Genomic DNA, 19,486 nt, shown 5'->3' with positions numbered 1-19,486 from the left:
TTTTCACGTTCGTAACTGGCGCATTTTGTTCCAGGTCAACCTGCACAGTAGTTTTTTAGATAAATCTTCCTGCGAATCGCAAAGTCAAGACGTCGAAATCCTGCTCAGAAAATCGAAAACGTTAATTGATCGGTGAGTAAAACATTATCATTAAATTCAATATCTGTCAATATAAACAGACGTTTCCATTTATAAGTTCCTTATTATTAACCATACCCTCAATTATTTTTTGAGAATTAATTATCTCTGTGTCTGACTACTATTTGTCTATCGTTTTTCAGTTAGTGTAGATGCAAATAAAGCTTGTGTCAAACAAGCGCGCTTCAAAGTTAATGGCTGGTCGCATATAAAAAGTGGTTCGAAATATCGATTGGTTCACGCACGTGCAAGATTCTGGTTGATCTGTTGGAAATGAAACGTTCTTAGTTTGTCATTGTCTTCTTTCGCAACACGGTGTGTAATAATGTGTGCCATAATAATAAATTCAGTCGATTGCGATTTTAGATTAGTGGTTAATTTTTTATAGAAAATCATGATTTACAAGAACGTTATCTTAAAAATTCTAAAAATACCAGTGAAAGATCCCTTGTTGTGAAGCAATCTCCCACGTAAACACACAATCAACGGGAAATTCAGTTAACGAACATTTCAAATGGCTTTCTTAGAACCATGATATCATGGCTTTATTTTCCTTCAATAATCGGTAGCATTATCTTCTCTTGCGTTCATATGCACACTCTCCAATCCGTTTTCACAGTTTGTAGATTTTATTACTATTGCACCCATTCTAACTTGCAAGGGCAGACAATGGTTGGTAGATTATGGTTCAATATCTCGTAGCCAGGACAAAGAATAGAAATTGGCCGTGTAATTTTCAAATAAATCAGCCCAGCTTTAGTTTTCTTAACGATTTAGGCAAACTGTCGATAATGATGAGAGGGGGTTGCAACAGAGCTCCATTAGATTGGCTTATAATTGTGTCACTTCCCTCATCGAAGGAAACAAGTGAACTAAAAGACAATATTTATGTTACATTCAGCTCTACCCAGTTGACGATAAATCAGTTAACACCACAAAAAAGCATGAAACTATGTCACTTGCTGAAAGAGAAGCAAGTAACTGAAAGTATCTGGTTGGCTACTTGTGTCAAAAATAATGCACTCATTTTGTAGTCGGAGAATATCAGGAATTCGGAAATAAGCAGAGAAAATGCAGTAACAATGATTTGAAAAGTATCGTTAGTAGTGCAACGCAGATTTCACTGAAAAGTGAAAAAGTTATAAGCTATTAAATACAAAAGATTTTACCTAGAACGGATACTTTTATTTCATTAACAGGCAATGCTGCAACGGTCGCGTACATGTTTTCATTCGTTATTTGAATAGATTCGCAGGAAAATAATGTAGAATTTTTAATTAAATTCTCTGCAAATTCCCGCGGTGTACATTTAACTAGATAAAAGTGCAGACCAATACAACTGTGAATAGTACTGCGCCACTACACAAACTGCTGAGACACTTGACGATGAAAAATTTATTAATGTAGAAATAATGATTAAATTATCCATATATCTCCGACTACGTGTGTGAAAACTCCCGGATGCCTTTTCTAGTATATTAGGAACCATGAGATTAAGCTTTGTTTTTGTTACTGTGTTATCACTTTGATACTGACAGAGATATTCTGTTTCTCAGTTAATTAATATGCTCATACAATTTGACACAACCGTGAATCGTAATGTTACAGAAAGAGGTCCGATTCTAGATTAGTTCGGTATCATCGACAATGTTTGCCCGATTCAAGGAAACAAAGGGATCACAAGCACTAACGCCATGACAATATCAACGCTGCATCAAATTACTAATTAAAAAGCTTGGAAAGAGCTTTCGCATGGCCCTTCCCTCATTGTATTATTTAAGTCAACAACATAGTCAGACATTTTTCCCTAGGTTGGGGGATGGATAGGAGGTAGGGAGAGCTCATCAGTCTCCTGCCTGGTTGGACGTGGCCCGCCATGAATTCCTCTCTGTTGCCTACCTCTTAATCTCAGAGTATAATGTGTACTCATTATACTGTTCATTCAATTCAACATGTATAATTCTCCTTCACTGGCACTGAGGATAGCGAAGTCACCAGCAAAACTTACGATTGAAATCTTTTCTCTCTTAATTTAAATCCACTCTTCAACCTTCATTTCATTTCTCTTATTGTTTCTTCGATGTCTAGGTTGAATAATAGGACGAAAGATTGTATCTCTATCTTACAAAGTTTTTAAACTCAGCACTTTGTTCTTAGTTTTCCATTCTTATTGTACTCTCTTGGTTCTTATGTATATTGAACAATATCTGTCTTTTCCTATATCTTACTCACATGTTCCTCCAAATTTCTAAAATCTTGCATTATTTTCAAGGACGACTATTACTACTAATATGTCTACATTTTTCCTGTCTTGCTCTTACGTTGCCCAAACTGTCAAATAACTTGAATGTGATTTTCAACCTGCAGCGCTGATTTCAGATATCCTGACAGATAAAAATTATACGCCGGGCCGAGTCTCGACCTCGGTTCGTTTGCATTTCGCGGGCAAGTGCTCTATGGACAGAGCTACCCAAGAACGATTGACGACCCTTCCTCTCAAACTGACTTCCGCCAGTATATACTGGTTCTTTGTAGACGTACATTTCCGGAAATTTCTCCCTAAATTGGAGCCTATACTTGACGCTATACCGGTATGCAAAACTTAAGGACGAAAGATAATTTCGAAAGGTATGTCACTGCTGCGAGCTCTTGTTAATCTGCGCTACAGTGAAACACGTGACTTCTATCGCAGGACCTTTTATCTATAACGAAAGACCTACAGAATTCAGCAAACAAATGACACAGTCCTATATTATATTACATGGATATAGCATGCAGTATACATCTGTCAGTGTTGACAATGTGAATCTTATTCACAGTTCTGGACAAGTTCAGCGCATACATTAGTTCTAACGGAACTATGAAATGGTTTCAAAAAAATGGTTCGAACGGCTCTAAGCACTATGGGACTTAACATCTGAGGTCATCACTCCCCTCGACTTAGAACTACTTAAACCGAACTAACGTAAGGACACCACACACATTCATGCCCGAGGCAGGATTGGAACCTGCGAGCGTAGCAGAAGCGCGGTTCCGCACTGAAGCGCCCAGAACCGCTCGGTCAAGGCGGCCGGCTGAAATGGTTTCACATTATAGTCTTATCTTTGTACTTACCAGTATAATGGTACACATGCCTAATATCGTGTAGGGCCCCCACCAGGACGCACATGTGCCGCAACATGACGTGGCAAGGACTCGACTGATGTACGAAGTAGTGCTGGAGGGAATTGACACCTGAATCCAGCAGGTCTGTCCATAAATCCGTAAGAGTACGAGGGGGTGGAGATCTCTTCTGAACAGCACGTTGCGAGGCATCCCAGGTATGCTCAATCACGTTCATGGCTGAGGAGTTTGGCGGCCAGCGGAAGTATTTGAACTCAGAAGAATGTTCCTGAAGCCACTCTGTAGCAATTATGGACGTTTGGGGTGTTGCATTGTCCTGCTGGAATTGCCCAAGTCCGTCAGAATGCACAATGGACATGAACGGATACAGGTGATCAGACAGGATGCTGTCAGAGTCGTATCTAGACGTATGAGGGGTCTCATATTACTCCAGATGTACACGCCCCACATCACGCCTTCATCAGCTTGAAGAGTCCCCCGTACCCGTACACGTTCATCCGCTCCATACAATTTAAAACGAGACCCGTCAGACCTGAAACATGTTTCCAGTCATCAACAATCCAATGTCGGTGTTGACGGGTCCAGGCGATGCGTAAAGCTTTTCTTCGTGCAGTCATCAAGGATACCCAATTAGGCTTTCGGCTCCGAGAGCCCATATCGATGATGTTTCGTTGTATGGTTCACACGCTGATACATGTTGATGGCCCAGCACTGAAATCTGCAGCAATTTGTGGAAGGGTTGCACTTCTGTCACACTGAAAGATTCTCTTCAGTCGTCATTGGTCCTGATCCTGAAGGATCTTTTTCCGGCTGCATCGATGTCGGAGGTTTGATGTTTTACTGGATTCCTGATAGTCATCGTACAATCGTGAAATGCTTTTGCGGGAAAATCCTCACTTCATCGCTCTTACGTTCAGAGTCATTTAAATCTTGAGAGCCTGCCATTGTAGCTGCAGCTACCGATCTAACAACTGCGCCAGACACTTGTTGTCTTATATAGGCGTTGCCTTTTTACATATCTCTGTATTTGAATACTGACTATACCAGATTCTGTGGCACTTCAGTGTAATGGCTCTGAGCACTATGGGACTCAACATCTGTGGTCATAAGTCCCCTAGAACTTAGAACTAGTTAAACCTAACCAACCTAAGGACATCACACACATCCACGCCCGAGGCAGGATTCGAACCTGCGACCGTAGCAGTCGCGCGGTTCCTGACAGAGCGCCTAGTCAGTGCAATGGTAGCAGAACATTTTGTTTCGTTTAATATCTTTTAGGTTAGCAATAAATATACTCAGATTTGTGCTTTCATGTATACAGTTGTTGTATTTCGTCGCAATGACCCGGCCACGCCACAAGACTCCAGAACAAGTGAATAAAGTGACGAGGAGCCGTTGTCTCGAAGCTCTCAAAGTGATTTGCCTTATCTGACCTGAAAATAATTTACTAATCCAAAATGTTGTTCTTTGTGAGCTCCTACTACGAACAGAGAAGGTTTTTGTTGGAAGAACTGACTTGGATAAGGAACGAAAATGTTTAGATTAAGTACTTCAGCGTTGGCATTGGGTTGCAATCCACGCTTGCTCTCATCTACTATCTGATGAAACCAATGCTTCAGTTAATTAAATTTACGAACGATACAAATTTGAAATAGTGCTATGTGATTTTAAATAACTTTATAATTATTATTTTCTTTGGAAATTTGCTAGCCGCGCGGGGTAGCCGAGCAATTCGCGTGACTCTCCCCGTCGTTGGTTCGAATCCTCTCGCGGGCATGTGTGTGTGTGTTGTCCTTAGCGTAAGTTAGTTTAAGTTAGATTAAGTAGTGTGTAAGTTTAGGGACCGACGACCTCAGCAGTTTGGTCCCATAGACGTTACCACAAATTTCCAACAATTTACGAAAGTCCTACACAGTTCGCCTGGCTTATGTACAAAATCCTGCCGCTCTCGACACAGTGATAAATTGATAAATAAAAGTTTTAAAACTGAATGACACGTGCAAGATTTGTTTGGTGAATGAGGTACCAACCCAGTACAGCCGATCACGTGTTAAAGTCAGTTCGTAAACAGATCAAGATACTGCACACATTGATCGTAGCCGTTAGTGCCAGTCTGTAACACATGCGACAACAAGATGTAAGCAACCACACTGCTCCACTGCAAGAGAAAGTCGTAAAGAAAAAGGACACATTACTTTGTATTGCTCAGCAGACAAACAGAGAGGACCTTTATACGCTTGCTGTTTTCAGGTCCTCAATACGAACTCATTAATGCACTCACACTTACTCCTTCTCTCTCTCTCTCTCTCTCTCTCACTCACTCTTTCTCCGTTTCAGCGTATCCTATTGTAGTGACACTTATTACCAGCTCTTCATACCAGTCTCACGCCTTCTGTCGACAGCAGTGCCAAAACAGATTACGTACATCAAACAACTGTCAGACCTTCATGTTCCACTTCTTTCTAGCGTCCTCTCCCTGGTTAACACTGTTTGCTTGCTCGTATCCACAACAACAAACATACTCCAACTGACACCTACTCGTATCGATAATTAGCCTGCCCAAGTTAGGCGACGATACCCTCGCAGTTCATTGGCTGGCAACGGGACGCACGAACTTCTTCTCACCGATATGATTCATACTGACAGGGTGCATAGGGAACGACTAAGGCATAAAAAAAAGTGTGTGACATCTTATGGGACTTAACTGCTAAGGTCATCGGTCCCTAAGCTTACACACTACTTAACCTAAATTATCCTAAAGACAAACACACGCACCCATGCCCGCGGGAGGACTCGAACCTCCGCCGGAACCAGCCGCACAGTCCACGACTGAAGCGCCTTAGACCGCTCGGCTAATCCCGCGCGGCGACTAAGACATCAGCATATGTAAACAGGAAGACGCAACTCTCAACCGTTTTCCAGAAAATCGAGCTTGAAAATTTCAGGCGTGCTTATGTACTTTGTAGGGTTGCTGTTATTCATGGAGTCCGCAGCCTAGCGAGTAAACGCTTAGTTTCCTAAAACAACCGTCTGTGGGCTGAACCTCGCCGTTCGTATTTTTTTTCAACGTTATTCTAACAACAGATTCATTATGACTCTGCAAATTATCAATATTTAATGACTGACCTTATCTCTAACTTGAGAATTTTTTATTTAGGTTACCGGGAAAAAATAAAGGACTTACGAGAACTTTCAAATCAGTATATTTGGCGAAAACTATAGTATATAATCTGTGAAGTACTGCTCGAATCAGGATGATACTGATAGTAGAAACACGGAAAACAACAATAACTGCGAGATACAGCACCGTAATGAACTTCGAATTTTTCCACGCTCATGGTTTTCTCATTGTTCCTATGACAAAACTTAGTTTAAATTCAGAAACTGTTCCCGGTCGCCACCACTCATATCGAAGCATATCGTCCCGAGTATTTGTGCAGATAGCTCAAAAAAATAAAGCAGTACCACGAGCGGGATTTGATCCATCAACCTTGTGCCTGCGAAGCTAAGTACTTACTACAAAAAAAATACTGCAGGTTGAGACAATAACTTGGAAATAAAAAAGAGAGTATTAGCTGCTAGTGTCTTTGAGAGGAGGCAAACGAATGCTAGGGCGTATGGGCGCGAAGTAGGCAGAGGTCGCAATTCATGGCCTGCAGTCACCTGTGGTGACAGCTGTGTCAAGGTAGGAAATGTATCGAATTTTTTGCTTTAGTGTTTATTTAACGTATTTATTACTATCTTCATTATTACATATGATGTTCATTTTAACTGAAGACATTGAAATATCACAAAAACTACACATCGCATCAAAAACAGTTATAGTTCCCGTTTGTTTGTATCGGAGGGGGACACCCAGCGATACAAGACTCGAACCGCCACTCCACCCACTGTGTGGGTGCCGGGAGGCGGGTGGGGTGGGGGGGGCCAACTTTGAAATTTTCAGTGGGAACCCCCGTTTCTTACTACAGATTACGATTCTACGGCAAGATCTACATGCGTTTCGTCTGAAGCGTGTTCTTCGTTTCGCCTCAGATGGCGCTGTAATCGGAGGAAAAGAGATGAGTACACAATCGTAATTTACGACATGCTTTTCAAAGTCCCTTGAATATCCAATCGCACGTGGGGCCGCACATTCACGCAGCGAGAGTAGGACAAGTCAGTATTTCGTAGCTTCTAATTGGAAACTCCTATCGCAACGTTGTTTTCCTTCGACATATCGAACACGGGACTGTTCGACGCGCCACCGTGATCGTGTGGTGAACTACGACGTATCATAACAGGCAGTACACTGCGACCGGAGCTCATGTATCGTGCAGACGTAGAACAAAAAAATGGTTCAAATGGCTCTGAGCACTATGGGACTCAACATCTTAGGTCGTAAGTCCCCTAGAACTTAGAACTACTTAAACCTAACTAACCTAAGGACATCACACACACACCCATGCCCGAGACAGGATTCGAACCTGCGACCGTAGCAGCCCCGCGGTTCCGGACTGCAGCGCCAGAACCGCACGGCCACCGCGGCCGGCAGACGTAGAACAGATAGCGGCTCTAAACGTTACGATATTTGCGCAGTGTTTATGCCCTGCATATCTGTCTATCATTTGCAGAACAGACGAGCAAGTGAACGATGAAACTTACAAACGCAGAATAAAAAATTGAAATGATTCTGATTTACGGAGAACGTGGAGAAATGTTGACACTGTTATTGCCTTGTATGCTGAGCATTTTCGGGAGGAAGCTAGTTCTCGCTCGTTCTATTACAGTGTTCTGAACGCTTTTATGTCTGATGGCAGCGTACAGATCGGCAAAAGGAGACGAACTAAACTCGGCGCCGGAGAAGCTAATGAAATAGCTGTACTAGTGGCAGTGCACCAGAACCCATGGATAATCGCCAGCTATTACCCCGCAGTTCCGATATGTCCTTAGGTAGTATTCTCAAAGTATCAGCAAAAGTTGAATCACGATATTGGTTCGTTATATGGTCTTGCTAGTACATCAGGGGCGTTTGCAACGGACCATTTAAACATCAACACAGGCAAGCATTACCCCGTGCGCAGAACACAGGAACGCATCCGCACTGCGGTTTTGCCGAAGGTAGATTGGGATGCTCGGTTGTGGACTCGAAACAGAGAAGAGTTACGTCTTCCTTACACATGTTGCAGTCTTAGTTGTACCCTACGCATCCAGTCAAGATGAATCAAATCTGTGAGGGAAGTTCATACGCACCACTTGTGAGCCAAACTCGCTCGAGAGACCGGAGACAAAGACCTGTTGTTGTTGTGGTCTTCAGTCCTGAGACTGGTTTGATGCAGCTCTCCATGCTACTCTATCCTGTGCAAGCTTCTTCATCTCCCCGTACCTACTGCAACCTACATCCTTCTGAATCTGCTTAGTGTATTGATCTCTTGGTCTCCCTCTACGATTTTTACCCTCCACGCTGCCTTCCAATGCTAAATTTGTGATCCCTTGATGCCTCAAAACATGTCCTACCAACCGATCCCTTCTTCTAGTCAAGTTGTGCCACAAACTTCTCTTCTCCCCAGTCCTATTCAATACCTCCTCATTAGTTACGTGATCTACCCACCTTATCTTCAGCATTCTTCTGTAGCACCACATTTCGAAAGCTTCTATTCTCTTCTTGTCCAAACTGGTTATCGTCCATGTTTCACTTCCATACATGGCTACACTCCATACAAATACTTTCAGAAACGACTTCCTGACACTTAAATCTATACTCGATGTTAACAAATTTCTCTTCTTCAGAAACGATTTCCTTGCCATTGCCAGTCTACATTTTATATCCTCTCTACTTCGACCATCATCAGTTACTTTACTCCCTAAATAGCAAAACTCCTTTACTACTTTAAGTGTCTCATTTCCTAATCTAATCCCCTCAGCATCACCCGATTTAATTTGACTACATTCCATTATCCTCGTTTTGCTTTTGTTGATGTTCATCTTATATCCTCCTTTCAAGACACTGTCCATTCCGTTCAACTGCTCTTCCAAGTCCTTTGCTGTCTCTGACAGAATTACAATGTCATCGGCGAACCTTAAAGTTCTTACTTCTTCTCCATGAATTTTAATACCTACTCCGAATTTTTCTTTTGTTTCCTTAACTGCTTGCTCAATATACAGATTGAATAACATCGGGGAGAGGCTACAACCCTGTCTCACTCCTTTCCCAACCACTGCTTCCCTTTCATGCCCCTCGACTCTTATAACTGCCATCTGGTTTCTGTACAAATTGTAAATAGCCTTTCGCTCCTTGTATTTTACCCCTGCCACCTTCAGAATTTGAAAGAGGGTATTCCAGTTAACGTTGTCAAAAGCTTTCTCTAAGTCTACAAATGCTAGAAACGTGGGTTTGCCTTTTCTTAATCTTTCTTCTAAGATAAGTCGTAAGGTTAGTATTGCCTCACGTGTTCCAACATTTCTACGGAATCCAAACTGATCTTCCCCGAGGTCCGCTTCTACCAGTTTTTCCATTCGTCTGTAAAGAATTCGCGTTAGTATTTTGCAGCTGTGACTTATTAAACTGATAGTTCGGTAATTTTCACATCTGTCAACACCTGCTTTCTTTGGGATTGGAATTATTATATTCTTCTTGAAGTCTGTGGTTATTTCGCCTGTCTCATACATCTTGCTCACCAGATGGTAGAGTTTTGTCATGACTGGCTCTCCCAAGGCCATCAGTAGTTCTAATGGAATGTTGTCTACTCCCGGGGCCTTGTTTCGACTCTGGTCTTTCAGTGCTCTGTCAAACTCTTCACGCAGTATCTTATCTCCCATTTCATCTTCATGTACATCCTCTTCCATTTCCATAATATTGTCCTCAAGTACATCGCCCTTGTATAAACCCTCTATATACTCCTTCCACCTTAATGCCTTCCCTTCTTTGCTTAGAACTGGGTTGCCATCTGAGCTCTCGATATTCATACAAGTGGTTCTCTTCTTTCCAAAGGTCTCTTTAATTTTCCTGTAGGCAGTATCTATCTTACCCCTAGTGAGACAAGCCTCTACATCCTTACATTTGTCCTCTAGCCATCCCTGCTTAGCCATTTTGCACTTCCTGTCGATCTCATTTTTGAGATGTTTGTATTCCTTTTTGCCTGCTTCATTTACTGCATTTTTATATTTTCTCCTTTCATCAATTAAATTCAATATTTCTTCTGTTACCCAAGGATTTCTATTAGCCCTCGTCTTTTTACCTACTTGATCCTCTACTGCCTTCACAACTTCATCCCTCAGAGCTACCCATTCGTCTTCTACTGTATTTCTTTCCCCCATTCCTGTCAATTGTTCCCTTATGCTCTCCCTGAAACTCTCTACAACCTCTGGTTCTTTCAGTTTATCCATGTCCCATCTCCTTAAATTCCCACCTTTTTGCAGTTTCTTCAGTTTCAATCTGCGGTTCCTAACCAATAGATTGTGGTCAGAATCCACATCTGCCCCTGGAAATGTCTTACAATTTAAAACCTGGTTCCTAAATCTCTGTCTTACCATTATATAATCTATCTGATACCTTTTAGTATCTCCAGGATTCTTCCAGGTATACAACCTTCGTTTATGATTCTTGAACCAAGTGTTAGCTATGATTAAGTTATGCTCTGTGCAAAATTCTACAAGGCGGCTTCCTCTTTCATTTCTTCCCCCCAATCCATATTCACCTACTATGTTTCCTTCTCTCCCTTTTCCTACTGACGAATTCCAGTCACCCATGACTATTAAATTTTCGTCTCCCTTCACTACCTGAATAATTTCTTTTATCTCGTCATACATTTCATCAATTTCTTCATCATCTGCAGAGCTAGTTGGCATATAAACTTGTACTACTGTAGTAGGCATGGGCTTTGTGTCTATCTTGGCCACAATAATGCGTTCACTATGGTGTTTGTAGTAGCTAACCCGCACTCCTATTTTTTTATTCATTATTAAACCTACTCCTGCATTACCCCTATTTGATTTTGTATTTATAAACCTGTAATCACCTGACCAAAAGTCTTGTTCCTCCTGCCACCGAACTTCACTAATTCCCACTATATCTATCTTTAACCTATCCATTTCCCTTTTTAAATTTTCTAACCTACCTGCCCGATTAAGGGATCTGACATTCCACGCTCCGATCCGTAGAATGCCAGTTTTCTTTCTCCTGCTAACGACGTCCTCTTGAGTAGTCCCCGCCCGGAGATCCGAATGGGAGACTATTTTACCTCCGGAATATTTTACCCAAGAGGACGCCATCATCATTTAATCATAAAGCTGCATGCCCTCGGGAAAAATTACGGCTGTAGTTTCCCCTTGCTTTCAGCCGTTCGCAGTACCAGCACAGCAAGGCCGTTTTGGTTAATGTTACAAGGCCAGATCAGTCAATCATCCAGACTGTTGCCCCTGCAACTACTGAGAAGGCTGCTGCCCCTCTTCTGGAATCACATGTTTGTCTGGCCTCTCAACAGAAACCCCTCCGTTGTGGTTGCACCTACGGTACGGCCATTTGTATCGCTGAGGCACGCAAGCCTCCCCACCAACGGCAAGGTCCATGGTTCATGGGGGAAGGACAAAGACCTAAGTGTAGCCAATGCAGCAGATAAAAAGCGGAAATCGGTCACTGTTACCGAAACAAAAGCAAAAGTGCATGCCTGTAAGCAAGATATAAATAAATGGAAAATATTAAAGAGGACAGATTAAGGCAGACACCATTCATATTCTGAAGAAAATGGGTAGGTGCCCAGTAGATATACTGTATAGTTTTTAACTTTGGCGTACGAATCAAACTCAGCAATGACGACCTATGGAAAGCCACTGCTTGTAGACACGCAGCCATGAGCAGTGTAGGCAAAAAAAATATATATAAACAAATAATTTCTTTCTGGCTGAAACGATATGATTGCGAAGACTTTTCCTAGCCTCAAACATCTATGACATTCGTATGGAGACTAAAGCGACGAATGAAAATTTGTATCAAAGCAAGGACTCGAACATGGGACGCTTGCTTGCTAGGTAAATGTGCTAATCACAACATCACGTTGGCCCAGTGAATTTCACAACTGCGGGTATTACTCTATCATGCCTCCCTCATGAACGGGAATTTGGACTTAAGAGGGAGGCATGCAAGGTAGTCAGAACAGCTGTGCAAAGTCAGTGTGCCAGGGCTGTGCAGTGGTTAGCGCATCTGCCTCGTAAGCAGGTGACTGATGTTCGACCCTACAGGCGCCTTTCGGCGCGCTAGCAGCAAGGACGTCTTGTCTACGTCCTCGCTGCGCAGCTCGCTAGCGGAGTTGTTTACGTGATTCTGCCGTCTTAGCGAGCAATATTTCCTTCGAAAGAGAATGGCTTATGCCCACAGAAAATCGACACAGAAGATTAGCTTTTCCCCTGAATATGCCCCTACCAAAAGCACTTGAAATCGAACATTTTATCAGAGATGAAGTCAAGATTGATTGCAACGATCTTGTTGGCATCCATCTGTCTATAGTGAGCAGTGTGGTATACGTGAAACTGGTTAATGGACACACATGTGACAAAATTTCTAAGTGCAATTCGAAGTTGTCGTAAGTTCCGTCAGTATAATGGACACATCGGTGACGCAACTGTGGAACATGCGGGACTTGGACTGCGGTCGATCCGTGTATCTGAACTCCCTTGCGAGGTGCCTTCAGAGGCAGTGGTATCTCCATTCCGCCCATATGGAAAGAGGATTAGTCATACAGCTGAAAATTGGGTTCAGCTCATTACATACCCAGTTATCAATGGAGTACGACTGATCCGAACAGAGATAACCAAACATGTGCCGTCCTACTTATATATTGGTGGCAGCCGTGCAATTATAATTTATTATGGCCAGCCGAAAACGTACTCGGAATGTGGCAAAGAAGGAAACCTCCGTTCCAGCTGTCTGCAAGACGTCTTGCAGAATCACACAGTTACCGCCTGGGGACCTGCAGGCCACGACTGCCCCGACGACGCTACCGCTGGCGTTTGTCGAAGTTCTCCTTAACCAACCCGATCGCGGTCACCACTGGCTCCTGCTACTGACACATCGTCGTCTCCGTTAATGCCTCAGGATGTTGCGGACGGACCGACGCCCTTGCCTCCTCCTCCCGCCATGTGCAGTGATGAGCAATTTCTAGTGCAGAGGATGGCCCTCGACTCCATGGTTGTGCCTACCAATGCTTTTGTGCCTTACCATACAAATCCCCAGGCGCCTTTGGACACAGAAGATCACGTACGCAAGCAACGGTCACCGAAGAGACGTCGGAAAGACGAAGAGGATCACACCTATCAAGATGTTCCCCCGATGGACGATTCCGTGGTGGAAGCACCAGTCTGCCCCCGTAGGAGGTGCAACCATCTTCGCATTCACCATGCGCTGTACCTATGGACGTTGAACAGCAGCTGAGAGAGCACCATTCTTCCACCGCCGACGTGACGCCTCCTTCGGACTCTACAGGTACTCCACCGGACGCACACCATCCACTCAGCTTTGCGTGGTCTGACGATGTAGACTACGAAGCACCCACCGTTTTGACAGCAGCGAACGCTGCTGCTTCAACCCATGACTGCTAATGGACAGGGTTATTGGATGGGGATGTGCAGCCTGCTGGTACAACATTCTGTGCACTGCTGCTCTTCGTGCCTCCAGGAGCATCCCAGTAATCCCAATTCCACGACAAGCTTACAGAATTGGCTCCATCAATGTCAACACCCCTGTCAAACTACAACTGCTCCGTGAAATGTTGAGGACGTTGGACCTCGATGTTGCCCTTCTGCATGAAGCTCGCCTAGCGACTTTTTCTAATATCTATGGCTATGCTTCTTACCTCACGCTGTGTGCTGCAGGTGGCAGTGGGACAGCTATTCTTTTAAAGGAAGGCATTGAGGTAGACGACGTGATTTACCTGCCATCGTCTAAGGGTCTTGCTGTGACTTTCCACGGTGTCCGAATCATCAATGATTCGCTCCCTTGGGCATGCTCAAGTGACGGGAACGGTCGCGATTCTATTCAGAACAGGTCGCACCTTTGTTTGTAGGCCGCTACGACCATATTATTCTTGGCGGCGACTTCAAGTGTGTTTTATCCCAGAAGCACCAACATCCCCATTTCACCACATGCCAGGAACTCAAGCTGCTCGTGCATGAACTGAACCTCACCGAAACTTGGGACCGCGTGCATGGTGATCGACCTGGATATACATATGTCACCAGCCATTCAGCAAGTCGTCTTGACCGTGTCTATGTTTCCCAACGAATCGTAACTGCTACGCTTGACGCTGAGTTACGGCCTACGGCCTTCTCAGACCATACTGCCTACATTTGCTATGTTTCGCTCCAGAGGCAGATGGAGTGGCTCGGTCGAGGCCTGTGGAAGCTGAACGTTGCCCATTTCAAGGATCTGGAATGTAGGCAAGTCGTAGAGACGACGTGGAACAACTGTGTGAGACGCCTTCCAGCGTATCCTTCAACGCTCCCGTGGTGGATCGACTGCATCAAACCTGCTTTACATCGTTCCATGGTGAATAACGGTCGCGACCATGTGCTGTGGCAACGATGCACCATGGAATACTATTTCACAATTATCCGGGAACTCTCAAACCATGACCCCTCTGTTCAGCGACAGGTTGAAATTCAACGGATTAAGGCGAAGATAATTTCTCTTATGCGTCACCGCCTTGAAGGCACAATAGTACGCGCTAGATGTCATGATTGTGTACTAGGAGAATCCCCATCCATGCATCTTATTATCCGAGAGAAGCAGCGGTGTCGAAGAAAGCTGGTCAACGCCCTCGACATTCCAGATGGTCATCGACTGACGTCCCAGAATGACATCGTAAACGCCTTTGTGGATCACTACAAACAGTTCTATGCAGCAGAGGACCAGAACATGGCGGTAACTACTGATATTCTCCGTCCCTTAACAGGTACCCTTGACGGGGTGCTACAGAGATTCTCACAGCGACTATTACGGCTGATTACGTCGCTGGTGCTCTTCATAAGGGTGCGGCGAACAAAGCCCCAGGTCCCGACGGGTTTCCGCTGGAGTTTTACCGCACATTCCACGACATATTGGGCTCACGCTGGACTGCGAGTATGAAGAACTGATGAACCCTGATCTTCCCCTCCCACCCGAATTCGTAGAAGGCTTGCTTATCTCGGTCCCCAAGCCATCGGGAGGTCGGGGAATTAGACATTATCGGCCGTTGACCATGTTAAATTGTGACTTCAAAATTTTTACCCGGTTTCTTGCCACTTCTTGTTACTGCAGAAGTTTATTTATTAATTCGTTGTAGACCAATATTAGAAACTTGAAATTGTGGTTGGCCTTCGGCGCGTCATCTCTCAAGTCATTTCCCTGGATCAAACGTGCTTTGGTGGTGACAGTAACATTCAGACGGCACTCAGTGATTACCGTGACGTCATAGCCCTGGCCACGACCTGCCGCAGATGCGGTGCCCTAGTGCTAGGGAACTTCGACCACGCCTTTGATAGAGTGATTCATGACTTTCTATAAAACGTACTCCGACTGACGGCCTTTCCCCACAGGTTTCTACACATCGTCTTGCGACTCCTCCGAGGTGCCACGTCGAGAGTGCTGGTCAATGACCGTGTGGCGGGCCCTGTTAATGTCATGCAGTCGGTCCGTCAAGGATGTCGGCTGCCGATGCTCCTTTTCGCCATCGCTCTTGCGCCACTGTTACACGGTGTGAGGAGCCGACTGACAGGGATAACAATGAGGGAGCTTGCTTTCATCTGCCGCGCCTATGCAGATGACGTGGTGTTCTTGGTTCAATCCGAGGATGAAGTGCGAGAGGCACTGGCGTGGATCAAGCAGTACGGGACTGCTACAGGAACCCCTGTAAGCCTGGCGAAATGTAGTGCTATGTTCGTTGGTAGAGGTCTTTCAGCAGAGAGTGTGGCTCCATTGCCATTAGTGGTCAGGCTCAAATGTTTGGGGATCACCTTCACGCGTGATCTACAGCGCAGAATCTATTTAACTAAAAACGCCTGGTTCAAGCTATCCGCACGGACGTTCGTGGCAACCTCCTGAGAGAATTGGACATGTTACAACGGATGAATTTTATTAACACTCATGTAGTCTCGCGACTGCCCCGTTTAGCACAGATTTTACCGATGCCAAAGGCAATTTCACACAGACATCACGCGGCGTGCGGCTACTTTGTAAGCTTGGGTCTTATCTTAAAAGTCCGCTACGCCACCCTGACACTTCCTTCTCGAGATGGCGGCCTCGGCCTTGTCAACGTCCAAGGAAGAGCAGCTGCCGTTTATGTCAGTACGGTGGTTAAATCGTGGACCCGCCGCCGAACCGAATTATCGGGAAGCCTGATTGACGAACTGGCCCCTCCCTCTAGAGTGGCACCTGTTGCAGTAGCCCATATTTATTCCTCTCTCTCACATGTCAGGACCTTTTTCATGGAATACAGTTATGTCCTCGACGTCTTGCCTAGTACCAGGAACTCTACGGTACGTGATGTTTACCACCTAATGATGAGAAATCATACTCTTGTGGAAAGCCGAAATCCTACGACCGCATGGCCCGTGGTTTGGCGTTCTGTATAGCACTTCCTCGCGACACAAGCGCTCGTGCTACCTCGTATCTGGTCGTTAATGGAAAATAAATGACACAACTTCGTCTCCATGCCATAAAATGACAGATTCGGTGCTATGTCCTCGTTGTCACACACTTGATACGGTCAAACATCGGCTGATGTGTGGATCTTCTGCAGAGGTGTGGGCAGCTGATTCAGAAGATGCTTGCCTTTCTTCTACGTACGGCTCCCCATGCCACTACTTGAAATAACTTCTGATCGCAGATGAGATATATTTCCCACGTGATCTGGATGAAAGGCCTCTCGATCTCTTATTTTTTACATGAAGATGCACCATTCGCGATATCGTCAGTATTTTTTTTTGGGTAGTGCCTTCTTCGATCACCCCTGCAGCTAGGGTGTTCCAGGTATGAGAAGGTGATTTCAGTGAGGGTTGTGTTATACCAGGACTCGGTCCAATGTACCGGCAAATGCAGTATTCTTCGTGAAGACGTGCCTGGAACGTGCCTGACTGCCATGGGATTCAGAGTGCGTCCACCCACAAGTTGGCTGAATGCGGATGCCATTTTGTTTGTTCTGGCCCGCCGGTGTGGCCGTGCGGTTCTAGGCGCTTCAGTCTGGAACCGCGTGACCGCTACGGTCGCAGGTTCGAATCCTGCCTGGGGCATAGATGTCTCTGATGTCCTTAGGTTAGTTAGGTTTAAGTAGTTCTAAGTTCTAGGGGACTGATGACCTCAGATGTGAAGTCCCATAGTGCTCAGAGCCATTTGAACGATTGTTTGTTCTGCCAGGAGGACGTTTTCTTTAATTACTTTAGTACTCTTTATGTTTTGTTTGATTTTGATGGTAATTATAGATAATCATTTTTACCCTGGAGGGCGTCATATATGATCTCAACAAATATAAAAAATAGATAAATAAATAAATTGTTGTGACACATGATACGAAAAAAAACAGACGTTGAGAAAGTATACTTATTTAAGTTTTCAAGAATTTTTTTATTTTATGAAGAAGACCGTCATTTATTTTAGAACAGCAGTGATTTTTATTTGCTTTGTCATTATCTAAGGCATTTAAAAAACATAAAGAAAAGAACATAATAATTAAAGAAAAGGGTGTCAAGCAGGCGTCCACTTCTCTCCAATTTTGTTTCACATTTTCTTTTCTAAAAGATTCTGGGTTTTTCTGATTCATTTAGTCGAAGTATTATTTCAAAAGTGAATGTTATTTATTATAAGCATTGTATCTGCTGCTGCAACTGTTGTTGCAATGCTCAACGATTGGAATGCTACCCCAGTGGCTAGAAATCGTATAGTGGGTGCCAGTCTATGTCTGAAAGAAGAAAAAAATCCTGGCCTTGGCACAAATTTTCATTCGTCGTTTCAGTCTACAAGTCTACATATGAGTGTCGTAAATGTTTGAGACCTGAATAGGTCTCTGGAACCGTAGAGTCTCATATGATTAAAGCACCTGTTATTCCAATACAACTGGAGCACCTCCGCAGCGCTGTTTAAGGGGAATATCAAGTACGCTGAGGTGCGAATGTGAATTTTGGCTAAGTAGGGAGGCCTGCTACAATATTCGTGCTGTTGAGCAAAACCACTATGCCAAGGGTGAAATAGTTGTTAATGCATCTGCCAAGTGAGCAGGAGACTAGGGTTTGAACCCCGGCCTCGCTAGAAATTTTCCTTCGTCGCTTCAGATAGCATATAAACAACATTTTTTTTTTTGACGTTAAAAATTGGTAGAACGGGTGGTGGATAAGGCGGCGTGTGCCGACAGGCTGCAGCCGGCGTCGTCGTGCGCGTCGTCGGCGTCGTCGGCGGGCGTGGCGGAGCCGTCGGTGCCGCTCATCTTCAGCAACGCGCTGCACGTGTCGGTGGAGCACGGCGCGGTCGACGTGGCGCGCCTGCTGCTCAAGTACGGCCTCGAGCCCAACCAGGGGGGCCGGCTGCCGGGGCCGCCCCCCTCCAGCTTCTTCCGCGCGCCCTCCGCCGCCGCCGCCTCCACCTCCTCCGCCGCCGCCCTCTGCAGGAACGGTAACTACTCGTTCACTTTATCTGTTTCTATATTACTTCATTTCCAAGACCACTAATAACAATGTTTATTCTCTATAACTGGTTTCGGTCATCAATGTAACTATCTTCAGATCTCGACAGACAGATTATTGCACAGTCCGGCCCCGGTAGCTGAGTGGTCAGCGTGACGGAATGTCAATCCTAAGGTCCCGGGTTCGATTCCCGGCTGGGTCGGAGATTTTCTCCGCTCAGGGACTGGGTGTTGTGTTGTCCTAATCATCATCATTTCATCCCCATCGACGCGCAGGTCGCCGAAGTGGCGTCAAAGACCTGCACCAGGTGAACGGTCTACCCGACGGGAGGCCTTAGCCACACGACATTTCATTTCATTTCATTGCACAAGTCTTAAAATAGCAGTAAAAGTACCCTGTCTCATTAATTGGCAGGTACGTAAGAGATTATAAAATTGATGAATCGGCATAACATAATTAAAACAACTATTTACAGAGTTATTCACCATGTACGTAGCCGCGAGGGGTAGCAGCGCGGCTCTCCTCGTCGGAGGTTCGAGTCCTCCCTCGGGCATGGGTGTGTGTGTGTTGTCCTTAGCGTAAGTTACTTTAAGTAGTAGGGACC

At 44.7% G+C, this 19,486-nt stretch overlaps 1 protein-coding gene across 1 annotated transcript in view; it reads left to right on the top strand.

The window, feature by feature from the left end:
* LOC126235364 (uncharacterized) overlaps positions 1 to 19,486 on the top strand; it is a gene marked incomplete at its 3' end in the record, with an annotated part of 1,261,863 nt that overhangs the window by 408,610 nt on the left and 833,767 nt on the right. The window contains exons 4-7 of the mRNA XM_049944087.1: positions 35 to 132; positions 10,108 to 10,134; positions 13,300 to 13,317; positions 18,615 to 18,791. Coding sequence (XP_049800044.1) covers positions 35 to 132; positions 10,108 to 10,134; positions 13,300 to 13,317; positions 18,615 to 18,791 — 320 coding nt within the window. The remainder of the gene's footprint in view (positions 1 to 34; positions 133 to 10,107; positions 10,135 to 13,299; positions 13,318 to 18,614; positions 18,792 to 19,486) is intronic.

The sequence above is a fragment of the Schistocerca nitens genome, chromosome 2 (assembly GCF_023898315.1).
Source record: "Schistocerca nitens isolate TAMUIC-IGC-003100 chromosome 2, iqSchNite1.1, whole genome shotgun sequence".
Classification (NCBI taxonomy): Eukaryota; Metazoa; Arthropoda; class Insecta; order Orthoptera; family Acrididae; genus Schistocerca; species Schistocerca nitens.
This window is presented reverse-complemented; position numbering and strand designations above follow the sequence as displayed.